Source organism: Tauraco erythrolophus, chromosome 6, assembly GCF_009769465.1.
Source record: "Tauraco erythrolophus isolate bTauEry1 chromosome 6, bTauEry1.pri, whole genome shotgun sequence".
Lineage (NCBI taxonomy): Eukaryota > Metazoa > Chordata > Aves > Musophagiformes > Musophagidae > Tauraco > Tauraco erythrolophus.
The window spans coordinates 68453183-68470366 of NC_141470.1; the positions used below are offsets into that span (position 1 = coordinate 68453183).

General features: G+C 49.7%; 1 protein-coding gene across 1 annotated transcript; it reads left to right on the forward strand.

Annotated features, from left to right (window-relative positions):
• Positions 1–5461: 5461 nt before the first annotated feature.
• Positions 5462–16953, forward strand: CCDC198 (coiled-coil domain containing 198). The gene is made up of 6 exons (XM_086613953.1): positions 5462–5678; positions 9134–9210; positions 13153–13239; positions 13920–14018; positions 14757–14922; positions 16706–16953. Exons 1-6 carry the CDS (start codon positions 5462–5464, stop codon positions 16951–16953), a joined length of 894 nt encoding a protein of 297 aa, XP_086470079.1.
• The last annotated feature ends 231 nt before the right edge of the window (positions 16954–17184 follow it).

Consider the following 17184-nt stretch of genomic DNA (forward strand, 5'->3'; position numbering starts at 1 on the left):
AAGTGAGTTCTAGCAAACGGGAGATACTGATGCGACAACACAGCTGAGAGCAAATAGCACATGGCAGCTTGGGCACCACCCCAAGCCCATTTTGGAGTTGATATCTTCATTTACACTGAAGAGATAGTTTTAGAGATGAGTTTTACTGAAATTTTAGCTCCTGCCAAACTGAACACATGGGAAAAACCCAAACATTTTCTTTTGGTATGCATTCATGAGTCCATTTTGGCAAGTGGTCTCATGGCAGCATCTTCAGGCCCAGGATTGGATCCTTGAAGGAATCTCATTGAGTATTCAGCAGGGCAAATCATGTGAAATCCCTGTGTTTGAGTCAGTTTTCCCCTACTGAAGATGTTTCATGGCCAGGAAAGGCATGTAGCTCCGAGCCCAGCAGCCACCTTCCGCCTCATCTCAGGCTTAACAGACAATGCCTAACCCAACCCAAGCTCTTTACTAGGAGCGAGTATCCCCTGTCTCACTGTCTCTACAGCGAATGGCGCTGAGGGTTGGACCAGTGCTGCAGAAGGCTTTGCCCCCTCTGCCACCGCTTTGCTCCTCCGGCCCCTGCTGTGGGTGGGCAGAAGGCATTTGCTCCTGCATCTGTCCCACCATCAGCCCTGGGCAACATCCACCGCTGTAGCTATGAGTGCCCCAGAGGCAAGCAGGTCCCTAATCCCTCACTTGCATCATGCCTGGATGCTTTCCAGCAGTGCTCATCCCACTCAGCAATTCGTTAAGGTCCCCTTGCTCACCCACTGCCCGACCTGAAGTTTATCACAGAATCGTAGAATGGTTTGGGTTGGAAGGGACCTCAAGGATCATCTAGTTCCAACCTCCCTGCCATGGGCAGGGACACCCTCCACTACATCAGGTTGCCCAAACCTGGCCTTGAACACTTCCAGAGTTGGGGCATCCATCATCTCCTTTATTAAGGGAGGAAAGTAATTGTTTTCCCCTAGAGTGCAGCTCAGCCTTTCAGCCAGAGCAAACCCATTAAACCCATGAAATCAGACAATAAGTGGAGGCTATTTTGCACCAGCACGTTGATGATCCATCAGAGGAACACAAACCAATAATCATGCCCATCAAGTGACCCATCACACGTGGTTACTTCTGTCTCCGATGAGCCCTTCTGTCATCTCCAGTGACGTGCGGGTTTCATTTCAGTCTCACCGTCTCCTTCGAGCCCCGAGGAAAATGCCAGTTTTGATCCAGTGGCTGCCTTAGCAGATTCCCCTTCATGCCAGGGCCCGGTTCCCTGGAAGGAAAACAAAACGTGCTGCGAATAACCCGCCTGGAGAATCGCTGCCTGCACACATCCTCTCCGGAGGGCTCGGCGACCAGACACCACGGACAATGTTATCTCGGCGCCGCCGGTATCCTCAGCCTTGGCTGGGATAAGATGAACACCTCCTGTTAATATAAGTGACAAGCAGCAGAGGGAAGAACAAGTCATATTTCCTGACCTTACAGATGTGTAATAATAGGATCTATTAGTTGCACCAGTGTGTATCCCAGCCAGTGCTGGATTGTTTTCATAGAATCATAGAATGGTTAGGTTGGAAGGGACCTCAAAAATCATCTAGTTCCAACCCCCCTGCCATGGGCAGGGACACCCTCCACTACACCAGGTTGCCCAAAGCCTCATCCAACCTGGCCTTGAACACTTCCAGGGATGGGGCAGCCACAACTTCTCCACACAACCTGTTCTAGTGTTTCACCACCCTCATTGTAAAAATTTCCTCTCTTCACTGATCTGTTTGTTCACGCTGTCACTGCCTAAACGCGCTGCAAGCGTGATAAATGACAGCAGGCTTATTCACATCGTTACAGTTCCTTCTCCTTTACTTACTAGAGATTTGCATAAATTCCAGGCATTATTTTGGCAAAAATCAGTGCCACCCACTTTCCCTCTCCTCCCGTGCCCGTGTTTTTTGTAATTTAAAGCTCACTTTTAAGGAGAAGTTTTAAGGCAGAGGCCATTCACTGTTGTTGTTAGGTGTTAGATGGGTGCCCTGTTCTGAGTCCTCCCCTTGGTTCACCTTTCCTTCTTATGAGGGTAACAAACTGCTCCTCTGTGGGAAAATGCCCTGCCCTAAGTTATAGCACTGCCCTAGCCCTACCCTTGGGCTTTTCCCTGTGTCTTCCTTAAATAAGGGCATCAGGGTGCTTAGGAGTCAATGATTTCATTTTGACTTAATAAATTTGCTGGAAAATCCAATTCTGGCAAGATCCATGTCACTTCTAGGTTCCAGCTGAATCTGGTGGAAGGTTTCAGGCAATAAATGAAATGTGAGAAAGGTATAAAGAGTTTCCAACTCTTCTGGGAGGGACCAAAGTTCCTTCCAGCCCCATGTTTCTACAGCACAGCGCTTGGGAATCGAACTGAACCTTAAATACAGACAAAAGGCTGCGTTAAATAACCCCCCAGTTAAAGAAAAGGCTGAGATTCACAACACCAGGAGGCCAGTGATGGAGTCAGCCTGAAGCTTGGGCATACCTCAGTCCATCCTTCCCCTCCGATAAATGCCATCAACTGGTGTCCAAGGCAGGTTTAAGCGAGGGGATTAACCCAGGGTTGCTGTGGGCTGTAGCAGGGGCTGTCACCACTCGCTTTTGAGCCAGGACCTCCACCGCCACACAGGGACAGCTCAACCAGCAAACCTCCCAGCTCCACCCAACACCCTGCACAGCTGCAGTCCTGGGAGCCAGGTAAAGACATGAAGGGGTAATTTTGGCCCAGCAGTTGCAAGTGATAATATTTGGGAGCCTCTTTCAGTACCATTGGGCCCTTCTGGGACCCAGTTCAACCCTAAACTTGCTCTCAATTTGTCCCAGCACCCTGCAGGAAGGGCATCTTTCTGCAGCCTGCCTTCCTCCCCCCACCCCAAACCCACAGCTGCTGCTCTTGGCTGCTCTTAGGGCCCCTCACTTTACCAAATAAAGGCACGTGAAGACCAAAGTGCAGCTCCAAAGTACACAGATGCCAAGTTTTTCAAGGATGTGCTGAGAGACATCCGTCACAGAATCATAGAACTTTCCTGAACAGATGCAGCATCAAGGTGCTGTGCAGCACTCTCGGGGTAACACTCCTGGGCACGTGTACCACAGAGGTGCCCAGCAGCAGGAGAGGTGGGACCGAGCCCTCATGGACCAGCCAGAAGGATACTGCATCACCTTTAAATGTAAAGCAGAGCATCTCTTCACGCAGAGATGAAGTGCTTGGAGCGTTATCAACCTCAGGTACGTCTGTTCCTTTGCAATCACCTTCCCTAAATCGCTGTACGACAGGGTGCGGTGCCATCCTGCACGGCAGGTGGAGAAATCCATATGGCTTGGGAAGAAACCTGGCCAAGAGACAGGGTTTGGTGGCATGGGGAGCAGTGGGACCCTGCGAGGACCTCAGCAGAGCCAGGGCCACAGCATCACACCCAGATATGGCACGATGGGCGCTAGCTTTAACATCCACGTGGGTTTTTTCCAGTGCTCCGACACATCCATCATTGCATTTAAATCACAATTTTCCCAAGCTGCTTAACAGGAATTACCTGTTCTCAGCAGGGGAGGGGGAAGGGGAAAAAGAATGAAAAACCAGACATTAAGCATTGAGAAAGTCAGGAGGGAAGCAAGGTGTTGATTTTGTATGTTCATTTGAAAAAGAAGAAGAAGAAGAAAAAAACCACACAGACTAAGCTACTCTGCTCCCTGGTGCCCTGTGTGACCTGTTGTACGGCAAAGGCACGAGTGATGTTGGTACTTTGTGGCTGAAGATATGAACTGGTTGGGTTGTTCCAGGGACAAATAACTTCTTCTGAGAGGTGCCACGTGTAGCCAATGGCTTTTTGCAGCTCAAAACCTCTCCATTTCCATCCAGGAGGAGTTGAGGGGTTCATCCATGGATCTACTGGCCATGACTGCTGGACACTTGGCTCTGCCCTGACCCTAATTTCCCTGTGCAACCCCCCTCCCAGTACTCGTCTCCTAAGAGAAAAGCCAAGAGAGACCCAAAATGCTCCAAACCTATACAGGATCGCTCCAGGAATCCCAGTGGGATAAGCTTCCACTAAATGAACCCCGACTCTGATGCCCTTTTGGGCTGTCCCACACACTCTCTGTGTTTACTGATTTCCATGTGTTTTGCAGCAGAGCCCACAGGTGTTCTGACCTCCTGCAAACCTACTAAGCCCACTCTGCAATATTGATCTTGTTGCATAAATAATTCTCCCTACGTATTTTCTACCTTGGAAATGAATGGCTCCCCACGGCTCCGAGGAAACTGAGCCCTCTCAGAGGCCTTGGGATCCGATGGAGAAGCGCGGATCTCTCCCCTGTGCACTGATCCTGCTGCGTTTGGCCCAAATCCTGCAGCAGCTCAAAAACTGCAGAATGTGACTCACTTTGGCCGGTGTTTTCTTCCATGCAGGGTGGGAGACACTTTTACCCTTCTGGTGCTCCAAGGATTGAATTTCCTTCCAAAACCTGAATATTTAGCAAAAGAGTTGCTTGTAGAAATACCTCTAGATCAGCCAATAGCCAGCTGAGGTGGTGTCCCTGGTCGAAAATCATAGAATCACCAAACGGTTTGGGTTGGGAGAGACTTTCAAGATCATCCAGTTCCAACCCCCCTGCCATGGGCAGGGACACCCTCCACTACACCAGGCTGCTCAAGGCCTCATCCAACCCGGCCTTGAACACTTCCAGGGATGGGGCAGCCACAACTTCTCCACACAACCTGTTCTAGTGTTTCACCACCCTCATTGTAAAAAATGTCTTCCTTATATCTAATCAAAATCTGCCCTCTTTCAGTATAAAGCCATTGCCCCTTGTCCTATCACTACACGCCCTTGTCCAAAGCCCCTCTCCAGCTTTCTTGTAGCCCCTTTAGGTACTGGAAGGCTGCTAGAAGGTCTCCCCAGAGCCTTCTCTTCTCCAGGCTGAATAACCCCAACTCTCTCAGCCTGTCTTTGCAGGAGAGGTGTTCCAGCCCTTGGATCATCTTTGGGGTCTCCTCTGAACCTGCTCCAACAGCTCCATGTCCTTCTGATGTTGAGGACCCCAGAGCTGAATACAGTACTGCAGGGGGAGTCTCATGAGGGCAGAATCACCTCCCTGGACCTGCTGGCCACACTTCTTTGGATGCAGCCCAGCATAAGCTTGGCAAAAAATCACTTGTAGGTAAAAAACAAAGCTTCCCCAGGGCTTGGCACTGGCTCCCGGAGCAGCTTTCCACTTCTCCATCAGCAGCAGCCACCTCTCCTCCCTGCGGGGGAATAGCCGGGGACAGGTCAATGTTTAACTGAGCCGGGAAGGACGTGTAGGCACATAACTGGGAGCCAGCCCCGGCCTTGGCAGCTGGCAGGGAGCTCCCCAGGCCCCACAGTTGCTCAAAAATTCTCTCCATGTTCAGGGAGGACAGTGCACGAGAGGGTTTTCCTTCTCCTTTCAAAGCCACCACTGCAAAATGGGCCTGAGCTCTTCCAAGGCTCACCCCAGGGTGACCAAGGTGGCACCGATGCGTGCAGGGAAGGACCTGCCCCCTCTCGCCACCCCGTACCAGCTCCACGGCATGCCAGGACAGCCCAGCCTGCACCCACCGGCAGCAGCGGAGTGGGGAAACCCCACCTTTCCCCGGCAACTTCCACCTCTCCGGGAGACCTGGTATGGGAGAGCCTCTGCAGGTAAGGGGGTCATCACCGAATTATTGCAAAGCACAGGGCAGGGGCCCAAGGGGCATCGGCTGGGGCTAGGGGTTTGCTCCCTGCAGGGTGGGCTGGGTGTAGGTCTGCAGGCGTGCGGTTCCATGCGAGTAGTTTTTTGCTGTTTCCAGGGTATTTTGGCTTTGGGAAAACTCATTTTTTCCACCCTCATGGCCTGTTTTGGAAAGCATCCCAGTCGCCAGAGCCCGGATCACAGGCTCCTTGCTTCCATCAGTGGTTGCTCCACGAACAGCCCCACTCCCCAGCACCAACCTGGTGTACGACACCGCCAGCCTGCAGCCCTCCTACTGCAGCCCCGTAACGCCTGTTCTGCTCACCTGCATATCACCGTCATTACCTTAAGTAGAATTAGATTCTGGGCAATGTGCTCAGCAGGTAAAACTCAGCATTAAGATAAATTATAGCCACATCTCACACAGGGCTAATCTCAGAAGCCAGAGTTGTACAAGGTAGTGCAGAGGAAGGTGGGCAGCGTAGCTGTGTGTGTTTTCCTACAAGTGGCATTGTGCAGCCTCTCTCGCAGCCTTTCCTGGCAAGATTTAAATGCCATCCATACCCAAACCCTTCCCAGAGGTAAGGAAGGAGGTTTGCACCCACTGGGTGAGTGCAGGGAGAAACCCCCACAAACACCAACATGGTTTGGGAAAGGGCAAGGCAAGGCAGAGGAAGGAGGATCCGCAGCCATAGTACCCTCCTCCCCTCTTTTCTGTTTCCTAAAATGAATTCCTGACACACACCTAGCGGCATTAAGCACCGAGCAGTGCTGCTTCGCTGAAGGCCGAGTATTTCCTTCAGGATCATCCACTGAGAGGCATCAGGAGAAGGCGAAAGCAAATAAACCTCTGGCACGATCGCAGTGACGTTCCCAAAGCTGGAGGTCTTGGGGAGAATGCAGATCAGGTGTGGCTGTACAACCAAGGGTTTCAAGTACTTCGTGACAGAAAAACAGCCAAATATTCCCGCTCTGGAAAGTTATTGTCACTGGGCATTTAACAAGGGCTTGTAAAAAATGCGTGCTTTTATGAAAAACTTTAAAAGCCCCTCAATAAATGTTGTTTTCTATGACTTCTCATTTTCAGAAATCAAAAGAGTACGCTCAGGAGGACTAGAGCAATGTATTAGCTTGAGCTGCTGTCGAAATAAGCAAAGCCTCCAAGAAAACAGGTTTTATTTGGTTTATGAGGGTTCACCTTGGCTTGTCTTAAGTCCCGCTTCCTCCAATGGGGAGAATCTGTCGCTACTAAAGCCCAGGGTTAAAAAATAAAAGTCAGGAGCACACCTTCAGATGGGGCTTGACACTGGCAGCTCAGCACAGCGAGATGATGGTCCCTCCTTGCTGGCACTGTACAGGTGTGCCCAGGACCATCCCTGCCCCAGGACCCAACAGATTTGGGGACAGGGAGCACTCAGCTCCCAGTTCTGTATCTGCAGAGGATAAGAGCAAACCTCCTACAAGACATACGCATCAATAGGATGAGAGGGGATGATTAAAAAAACCCAAACAAATCCAAACACGCACAACACAAACCATCAAACCTCATAATGGGAAAATAATACATCCCTGGAAGTGTTCAAGGCCAGGCTGGATGAGGCTTTGGGCAACCTGGTGTAGTGGAGGGTTTCCCTGCCCATGGCAGGGGGGTTGGAACTGGATGATCTTTGAGGTCCCTTCCAACCCAAACCATTCCATGATAACTTCCCCAAAGCCATACTGGAAGAGGGTAGATTTCAATTAGATATAAAGAAGTTTTTTTACATTGAGGGTGGTGAGGCACTGGAACAGGTTTCCCAGAGAAGTTGTGGCTGCCCCGTCCCTGGAACTGTTCAAGGCCAGGTTGGAGGAGGCTTTAAGCAACCTGGTCTAGTGGAAGGTGTCCTTGCCTGTGGCAGGGGGTTGGAACCAGATGCTCTTTAAAGTCCCGTCCAACCCAAACCATTCTATGATTCTATAGCCCTCACCAGAACAAGCTTCTCCCATGTCCCATCCCCTGGCCTGTGCCATGTCCCACATTCCCAGCGCTGAGCTACCTCCTTACATTTTACCTCCTCATTAGAGATTCCTTGTGCACTAGTTTATCCTGGAGATTGAGAGGTCATAACTGAATAATCCCTTTTCAGCTGTTACAAGCTGCTGTTTCAGCCCACGTTCACCAGTGGGTTGTCCCAGGAGCCTCCTGCACTGGAAATTTTCATTTCAGTCGCCCATTCCTGCATGTGCGGAGCAGCCGCAGCTTTGCTCCGCGGTTAATCATTGCCAGTGCTCTGCAGAGCCCAGCAATCATTTATCCGATGGAGTCACCATCTCCTCCCATACCCCAACACGCTCCACCGCCTTCTCTCCCTCTGCTCCAAGAGCCCTGCCTTGGCAATCTTCCACAGGGCTCATTTAAAGGGACCACTGAAGTCCCTCATAGGGTAACCTCCAAATTATTATTATTTTCCTTTTTAATACAGCTATTAAATTTGGCATGAACTATAATGTAATTCCTGCATTTTATCCTGAGCTCTCCTTCTCTGCAGCCACCTCGGGTCTCCCACCATGTCTGAGCAGGAGCTGCTCAGCACCACCTCGCTCAACTCCATGTGTTTAATGGCATTTGAATGCATCAAGACAGTTTTTTTTAGGAGAACAGGGAGGATAAAGAAACTTCTATAAAGAAAAGACTTACTGCACATGCAAGTATTTATCTGTAGGAAAAAAAAATAATAAAAAGGCAGTGGTGTCCACCCAAGAGCACCAGTGCAGAATGGACCTGAGCCCAGATCATGGTCAGGCCTCAGAAACAGCACTACTTTAATAACTAACAGGTGATTGCTGGTGTGTATCACATTATTTTGGGCTGATTTCCAAAGATCAGGGTCTGTGATCATACTGCTTACTTCACTGTAACCCTGGCTGGCTGTAGCCCAGCCCTGCCCTGATCAGAGATATTTAGGGATATAAGCATCAGAGATATTTCTCAGTTCCACCAAAAAATTAGCAATAACAAAGCCTTAGGGACTGAGCAACAAAAGACCCAAATTGCTGCCTCTTCCCCAATTTAAAATGGACAGGCAGTGAGGAAGCAGCAAAGCTTACAGGTTTCTTGACCAGCTGATGGTCACAGGCCATGGGAGAAGAGGGGACCCAAGGAGGCCACAGAGGATGGTTATTGTGATGTATAGGATGTATGAGGGGTTGTAGAGGGAAGTAGGAGAGGTACGTAGCAGACAGTTGCTAGAAACCACAGGTACATCCTCACTTTATTCCTGCAGCTAATAGAATAATTTAAACCATGCGTTATGAGGGTACACCAAGAGAGATGTTAGTAGGACACACCAACCTAAAAATAAGGCAGAAAACTGTTGCTGAGTACAGTCTAGCAGTTGATGATCACCCAAAAGTAACTTCATCCATTTCTTCTCTAATCTTTAAGGGCCCCTTTCTTTCAACACCGTGCCAGAAAAAGGAGAAACCAGCATCATTAAACAGCACCCTCCTCGAAGACCTCAAGTAAGGCGAGTTTGAAAAGCTCCCTAGGAGTTGCTCTGATTGACCCATTGACATGGGCTTTCTTGGAGATGTGGGCACATGTCACAGCACCACAGTGGGAGAAATAAATATCCTACAGCAATGCAAGTAGGATGATCATCCCTAGATAAGCTTTATCACAGCCCAAGTTTGATACCCAAGGCAGAGCAAGTTATTTTTTGGTTCATCAGCACAAGGGTGAGGACTTCATCTTCTAATAACAGCCAAAGAGAGGCCAGTGCAGTGAGGTTCTGCCTCTGCCCTCCTGCCTGACTCCATGGGTCGTGCCTCACTGGCCAGCCCTCATGTGCCATGGAGACAGCCAACGAGGACACGTGTCCCAGTGCTGGCCATGAGGCCACCTCTCCTGTAATATCCCATGTTCATTTATGGTGTCCAAGTACCTGCAGCCAAATCTTAGTGCTCGAGCCCTTTGCAGAAAGGATCCAACTTGCATCATCTGGGGCTGGTTTTGGCTCTTCAGGCCGAATATCTCATCAAGGTCTGGCACCAGCTTAGGGGCAGAGAGACAGGTGAAGCAGACAGACATGCTTTGTGACAGGGGCTGGTGAAAGCACAGGGCAATTGTTTTAGGTTTGAAGAACTGCCGTGCATGCTGTGAGCCTACATATACCTTCACCTTCTTCCCTCAATAGCACAGTATATATATATGCACACACAACCTGTGGATCTAGATATATAAAAAATGCCAAATCTCCCCAAACAAACATAAAACACCTTTGTTCACTCCTTGACCTCCTTCCTTTCCCCTTCCTGCACTTCCCAGCCCTGAAGACCATGACTCTGCCTGATCTGGCAATCAGGTTTTTCCCTCAACATAAGAGTTATCACGACATAACTAAAGCTCCAAAAATATGTTTATATCCATATAATTTACTGCAAAGAAGGAAAGGAAACACCACTAGTGTACCATACTGCACAAGGGATAGAATTACTATTTCATTAAAAAAAAAAAAAAAATACAAGAAGCCATCCACATGCATTTTTCTGCGCTGATGTTTTTCTGCACTGATGCTTTTATACAACACAAAACCCAGGTGGGGCTCAGGCCTCAAAGTCCCCACCACACGCTCACAGGTCTGAGCTGGAGGTGAATTACCAAAGCTGTACAATTCTTGCTGTAAATCAGGTTATTTGAAACCCAAACCCAGAGGAACATGCTGCTTTCTCCACTCCACTTGAGTTTTCCATGCTTCTTCACACCCCTCCAACCCAGCCAGCAACAGCTTCCAACATCTCATCTCTTACCTGCTCACTATTTAAGATGCAAAGCTGCCGGTGTTGGGCTAAGGTTGAGTTCTCCTTCCTTCCCTACAGTCTCCACAGAGGGTCAGGGAGGGACCTCCAGAACAGCAAAACTCCTCCAGCACAAATATCAAATTTCACGTGTTCCTCCTCTGTCAGAGCTGCAGGCCCAGGCAGGGAAGGCTGGAGTGCAGCAGGATTCAGTCCCTGAGGGACTTTGCTCTCTCCTATGTCCCATTTCACAGCTTCCCCACTTCACTCCTCAGATCTTTCTCCTTCACAGATCATTCCTGAAACTTTTGGCTGCTGTGGTTCTTCTCTGCCACTTGGCCAAGGGGTTCCAAAACTAAGAGCAAACAAGGATCAAAGAAATAACATCAGATGGGGAAACAGGATCCTAACTTGAGCCAATCCCTCCAAGCACACATGCTCTGGAGTATCCTGTTTAAGGAAGAGACCGGCTACTAGAAACAAACCCCTGCTCTCTCATTTACGCAGAACTTCCAATTAGCAACTAAGGGCCAACATCATACCTGCTGCTGAGACCCCTCTAAGAGGGCCCAGCTGCATGGTGCACATCATCAGCCTAATTAGGCAGCTGGGGGGAGCCCTCAGCTGTCAGTGGTTGGGGACAAACAGAGGCAAACCCACTTCCTGGCTGTTTAACCCATGAAAGAGATGTATTTGCCTAGAGCAGCCACGTGCTTCTCCATAGCACTCCTGTAGGTGCTGGGTCATCCCAGCACTGGGTGCTGTTTGGACCAGCTACCACTGGTTGTCTTCCTTCCCAGCCACCTATACAATCCCTTGCAATCAAAATCTTTGCTTGAACATCTCACCTCCCTGTGCTGCTCCGAGAACCCCTTGTTCCTCCTTGAGAGCATCTCCACTCGTCCAAAATTTGGTGACATTTGGCACATGTCCCACAACAGCAAACCCGCTGAGGCAGGGGTGCTTTGCTCAAGCCTTCCCTGCTGTGATTAAGGTCTTTTTAACATAATAAAGAAAAGACGAAGCACCAGACAGGGTCTGTTGAAACCCAGGCTGTGGCTCTGGCCAAGACTGGTGGCTTCAGAGAGCACAAGTGGCCACCAACTATTGAATAACGTCTCCCCGGATTTGGTGGGAGGATAAGGCAATAAATGGAATGAAGCCGGCTGTGCCCGGTGAACTGTCATGTGGAATGGCAGCCTCATTAAAAAATCTCCTACCAGCACGTGATTTTTAGTCGTTGATCTTATTTCCAGTACGGCTGCATTTATGCATTGTTGAAACACTGATTGTACATCGCAGGACACGACACTGTTATCCCACTCCGTGCTTCTGCCGTTGCTGTTAGGGAGTGTAAGCAGCACCGGCAAAAGCCCTTTTCCCTGCGGGAATACATTCAAAGACAGCGGAGCAGGATGACTTGGCCTTCTCAAGGACTTTTAGAGGATGTTGGTCAGGGAGGATTTCCAGAGAAAAATCCCGTGAGGTTCACAGAGAGGAAAGAAAAGAGTCAATTTTCCAGCCCGCGACACAACTTTAGCTGAAAGCCTGAAACTTGGCTTCCCTGCCGAGTGCGGCGAGCCGAGCCGATAAATTTGGGAGTTTATCTGCCGTCAGCCACCCGGCGCTGATGCCTTGGTGGTATCTAGGAGTGATGCACAGCCCGGACCGCAGTTTGTGGTGTCACATGCTGCCATCTAGTGCCATTTTTTTAAGCTTCATATTCAGTTTTGTGGGGGTTTTTGATGCTGAGACATGTGAACTTGGTGTTGGGGGCTGCTGGGAGACGCCTCCTTTACGTGATGCTGCCCACTGTTTTTCTCCTGCATTATTGCATGGATTTACAGGACACTTCAAAATTGCAGCTCAGGCTTTGGCAGTTCGGTGCAGATGGTCAGAGGCATGTCACCATTTAGTGGACACTCTAGCTCATATTCAAGGGGTTAATGATGTCCCACGTAAAGTGTAAGTCAGATCTTACTGATGAAATCCTTGATGATGCTTCCCTTATTTTTGAGCTTCCATCCTGGAAGGGGACACTAGTGATACCAAGCCATGAAATGAGCTGGTATCGTCTCGTAGCTTGGCATGATTTAAGGAGAAAACTTAGCTCCTTAAGATAAAAATCCATACTCAGAGCAGTCTGTAAAGCAAGTCTCTGCTCACTTCACTAACCACCAGGAAAGGCACTTTGTACCACACACAGTCCTGCAGAGAAAGGTCCTACTCAGGCCAATGTAAAAGAAGTTGGCTGGATGGAGGGAATGGTGCTCTGGGTTTCAGGTAACTGGGATCTGCCCTCTGATGACCTGCTAGGAGACTTTATATTAAATTATGATCCACCTCCATAATTCAGCTTTGACATGAAGCAATCTGGGCTGGGGTTTGTCTTCTCTCTGCTCTTGGCTGGAGCCTTGGGCACTGTTGAGGTTCAAAGAGAAACATCTACCTTTGTAATGCAGGAGATTCCCCCAGTTTTGTCCACTCCCAAAGCACCTAAGGAGACCTTAATCTCCCTGAGCATCTGCTAGAGAGGCCCATCTCCTTCCTGTATCCCAAGCAGCCAGGCCAGAATTGGAGGTGGAAAAATGTCAAAGTAGTTTCATATTAGGTTTTATGATTGTGTGGAGCAAGCAATGCTAAATATTATAAATGTTGGACTTGTAGAGGCTTGAACCTGCTGGCCCTCTGCAAGCAATTGCTCCTGCAAAGCCCTGGAGTCAGCAAGAAGTGGCTGCAAGCCCAAAAAAGAAGGTAAGTGCATGAGTCGAGCCCCATGTATGGGTTGTTGCTGGCTGCAGGATCCTTTCCCTTGTGGTTTGGGCAACCAGAAAAGCAGAAGTTGGTGTTTTACACCGGCTGCACTCCCGTCCCTGGCTAAGCCCAGGAACTGGCTGAAGCACCAGAGTGTGGGTGAAAGGATACAGGGAAAGTTTCCAAATCTCCAGTATGACAGCTCCCTGGACGAGGCGGACCTGCTGAGCCAGGACCTTAAATATTTTTGAAGCTAAAAGTTTGAGGACCATTTTTCCAAATGGCCGAGCAACTTGAACGCCCATTTCTTGCAGTCGGCAGGGAGAGGGCTGCAAGCGCCGCGAGCTGTAAACATCCCCTGCAACCCCAAACGTGCAGAAGCGGTTCCTCCCTTTGTATCATGAGATTATTTTGGGCAGACGACTCAAAGCGGTAACACCTCGAGGGGCAGAAGCACGTACACATTGTTTTAATGAAGATTTTCCCACCATACCCCAGGGCTGTGAGATGAACAGTAAGCACGGTGGAAATCCGTGATGAATTGCCACACGTTGGCTACGCAGGGAGACGCTCGCTGCCTTTACCCGGGGAGGACCCAAGGGGGTTTACAAACTGGTGGCTGTTTCCTTCTCTTTCAGAAAGTGCAGGTGTATTTATTTGTGTTTTTAAACACCTCATAGGCTCTGGAGGAGAGGGGACAAAGCCTGAGATACCTCCCAGGCAGGCGGCAGCACTTGCACAAGCTGCAGATGCTGGACTTGACCCGCAGGCGCCGAGAGGTAACGCTGAGATGGATTTGGGGAGGAGTTGGGGCTTCCCATCTCAGAGAGGGGTCTGCCCATCTCTGGTGTCTCTCCCATGGACCAGGAGGCTTAAAGCCTCTTGCTGGGAAGAGCAAAGAAATCTTTCCCGGTGGTTTAGGCAGAGGCGAGGTGGGGCCACTATCATCATAGAATCGTAGAATTGTAGAATGGTTTGCGTTGGAAGGGACCTCAAAGATCATCTAGTTCCAACCCCCCTGCCATGGGCAGGGACACCTTCCACTACACCGGGTTGCTCAAAGCCTCATCCAACCTGGCCTTGAACACCTCCAGGGATGTGGCAGCCACAATTTCTCTGGGCAACCTGTTCCAGTGCCTCACCACCCTCATTGTAAAAAATTTCTTCCTTAGATCTCATCTAAATCCAGCCCCTTTCAGTTTAAACATTACCCCTTGTCCTATCACTACATAACCTTGTAAAAAACGTTATCGGCAATGATCAGTATTGATCAGTAATTAACATCTGATTTATGCAACACTTTGCTCTCATTTGGCCGTGGTTCATGGAGAAACCAAAAATCTCCATCTGGGTCATGCTCGGTCACGTACCCAGTTTGGCAAATACCGTTTCCCTGGTTAAACTACTCGACTGTGTAATTATTTTCAGCGCCACCCCCCTAACGATACGCCGCATCGAGCTGTTATAATGTGTTCGCTCCTCTGCTGCTTGTGTTGATGACTCGTTTGCAAACCCAGGCAGAGCTGAAGCGAAATCTCCACAGGGAGGCAAAAATCAATAAACAAAATATCAAGGAATCCAGCCCGAAGAATGTCCTTGACACTCTCCAGAGAGGCGACAGCGCCGAAAGCCAAGACCTCGTCCCTGCTGAGCACAATCAGTGTTTTCATGGAGATGACCGTGGTAAGTAGAATAATTTGCCAAGGAGATATAAAACTCGCCAGCCTCTCAAATGTCATCAGAGAAGTTTCCCTATGGAAGCTGCTTCCACTGCTCCGTCTCCTGCCGTGACACAGTGCAAATTCAAAAGACTGAAGGGTGAAAGTAGTGGGATGTGGTTGTAATGAAAAGCACTGGGATGCCTCAGAGCAGGATGCAGGTCTCTGGGCTGCTTCTCTGATAGCATCCAAAAAGACCTGAGTGACATGAATTAAGAGCCACGGAATAGCTGCAGGGGCATAAAAGCCAAGTCCTCAGGGCCAGGCTCCTGCAGGAGCCAGTCCACTGGCAGAAGAGTCCCACATGTCCCCTACATGGCAAACAGACAGCAAGGATAAAGGGTGTCCCCAGGGCCCCATGTCCTTGGAGAGGCAGGGACTCCATTGAGCAAAAGCATCCCACTAGGTGAGCATATAGACCACTGCACAGATGAACATACATGGGCTGGGGGCAACTTCTGAAACTCCACCAACATGATGGCCAAAGGGGTGAAGTAGAAAAAACATGGAAAACGACCGCCTGAAAGTCAACCCTTACACTAGGTTTTGCCCCCTGACTTCTGCCCCAGCACCAACACCTCCCGCCTGAGCCTGGGGCATGCTCAGGTGCACACACATGAAGGACTGAAGGAGGGTACTCACATACATTCCGGGGTGTTGAACCTTGCAGTAAGTCTTCTCTGGCAGAGCAGCCTTAGGCATGTTGGGAAGCTGGAACGAAACTCAGCAGGAAAGATGCTGCTGAAGAGCTTTAAGGGTGACAGCAATACTCCTTGCTGGGGAGGCCCAGGCAAGAGATGGAGAATGGGCTCCTTGAGCAACAGCTGCCCAAGATTTGCTCCCAGCTTCATCGTTGATGTTGCATTCATATGCACAGTACAGCCTGTGGACTCCTGCCATCCTTAAATGCCCACGGGGCAAATGTTACAGTCACTGAAGTTACTCACTTTTTAGGTTTAGTTTTATATGGAAACCACTTCCCACTGCCCAGAGCCAGGCAGTTTCCATCACAGATTCGTGTCCCTCTGGGTGATGTGTAATTAAGGTGAGGTGTCCCTGGTTAGATGATTTCCAGCCACAGCTTTGTGTCACGTTCAACGTCTGACGTGAAAAATGCAGGAGCAGCCGGGATGGGCGGAGTGTAAATCCAGAGGGCCGACCTGCGGTGCTTTGGATTTGGCCGTGACTCTGATCTAAGGTTCAGGGCACTGGTTGATGGAGGCTGGGGAAGCAGCTGGGGGGGTTGGAGATGCCAGGGCACATGAGGTGACCTCACTGTCCCCAGCGAAGGGGAAACTGAAGTGGATCTCAGCCGCCGCTCCATGCTGACATCCCCGAGGCACAAGCCCTGTTCTGCTTTTCTTGCACGTGACAACCTTTGGCACAGGCTGGAAACGTATCAGTGAAGGTAAAAATGCTGAAATCAGTGAAAAACTTGTCTACCGGTGAACCTTCACCAGGGGGAAGGGGAACAAACTTGGCTGCTCTTACTATCTCGTGTTTCTTTGCCTCAGCTCTCTTCTGCTTGGGGATGAAACCATACTGCCTCTTGCCAGGCTACGCGATTTCACCAGATATAACCCTGAGCATGTTATAGCTGGCCCTGCCCAGGCCCGAGCACGGGGTCTGGTCTTGCAGGGATCTCTCAGGAACTTCTTTACATGCTTTCAGCTGCCCCTAGCCACTTCCAGATAAACTCTAGGGGACTTCACAGCTCTGCAAAATTACGATTTTTTTTCCTCCCCAAGGAAACACATGGGATGGAGGAGTCTCCAGGCATCGTGATGGGGCTGAACTTTCTCCAGGCAAGAGCAGGAAGGTTGACCTCTGGTTCTGCAAGGAGTCACAAACGAGGGATCTGTTCTGGGATACCTCCAGCACGAGCTCTGAGGAGTGGGAAAGGGAAGAGGAGAAGATTTACCACAAACCTACTCTTGTGAGAACCAAGACGGAGAGAGTTTCTCTCTTCGATGACTTCTTTGATAAGGATTTCTAGTGGCATGGCTTGAGGTGAGAGGGACATGCTGAAGAAACAAGCCCCAGCTCTGGTGGGGCTGAAACCTCCCAGATGGATGGACCAAGGGTGGAGATACGATGTTTGCTGTAAGTGGCATTTCTGGGACTATGGGCCAGTAGAAAGGACAGCTGGAAATGAAGAGATCTCTGATGTCAATAATGACTGCTTGGGTTATGCGGCTGAATCAAAATATCGGGAAAAAAATGGCTT

Bases quoted from the DNA above. Each gene is read 5' to 3' on its own strand.
- CCDC198 (XM_086613953.1), top strand. From the start codon at position 5,462: ATGGGCCTGAGCTCTTCCAAGGCTCACCCCAGGGTGACCAAGGTGGCA. The intron at 13,240-13,919 runs GTAAGTGCATGA...AACACCTCATAG, and splicing joins CTGCAAGCCCAAAAAAGAAG to GCTCTGGAGGAGAGGGGACA. The intron at 14,923-16,705 runs GTAAGTAGAATA...TTCCTCCCCAAG, and splicing joins TTTTCATGGAGATGACCGTG to GAAACACATGGGATGGAGGA.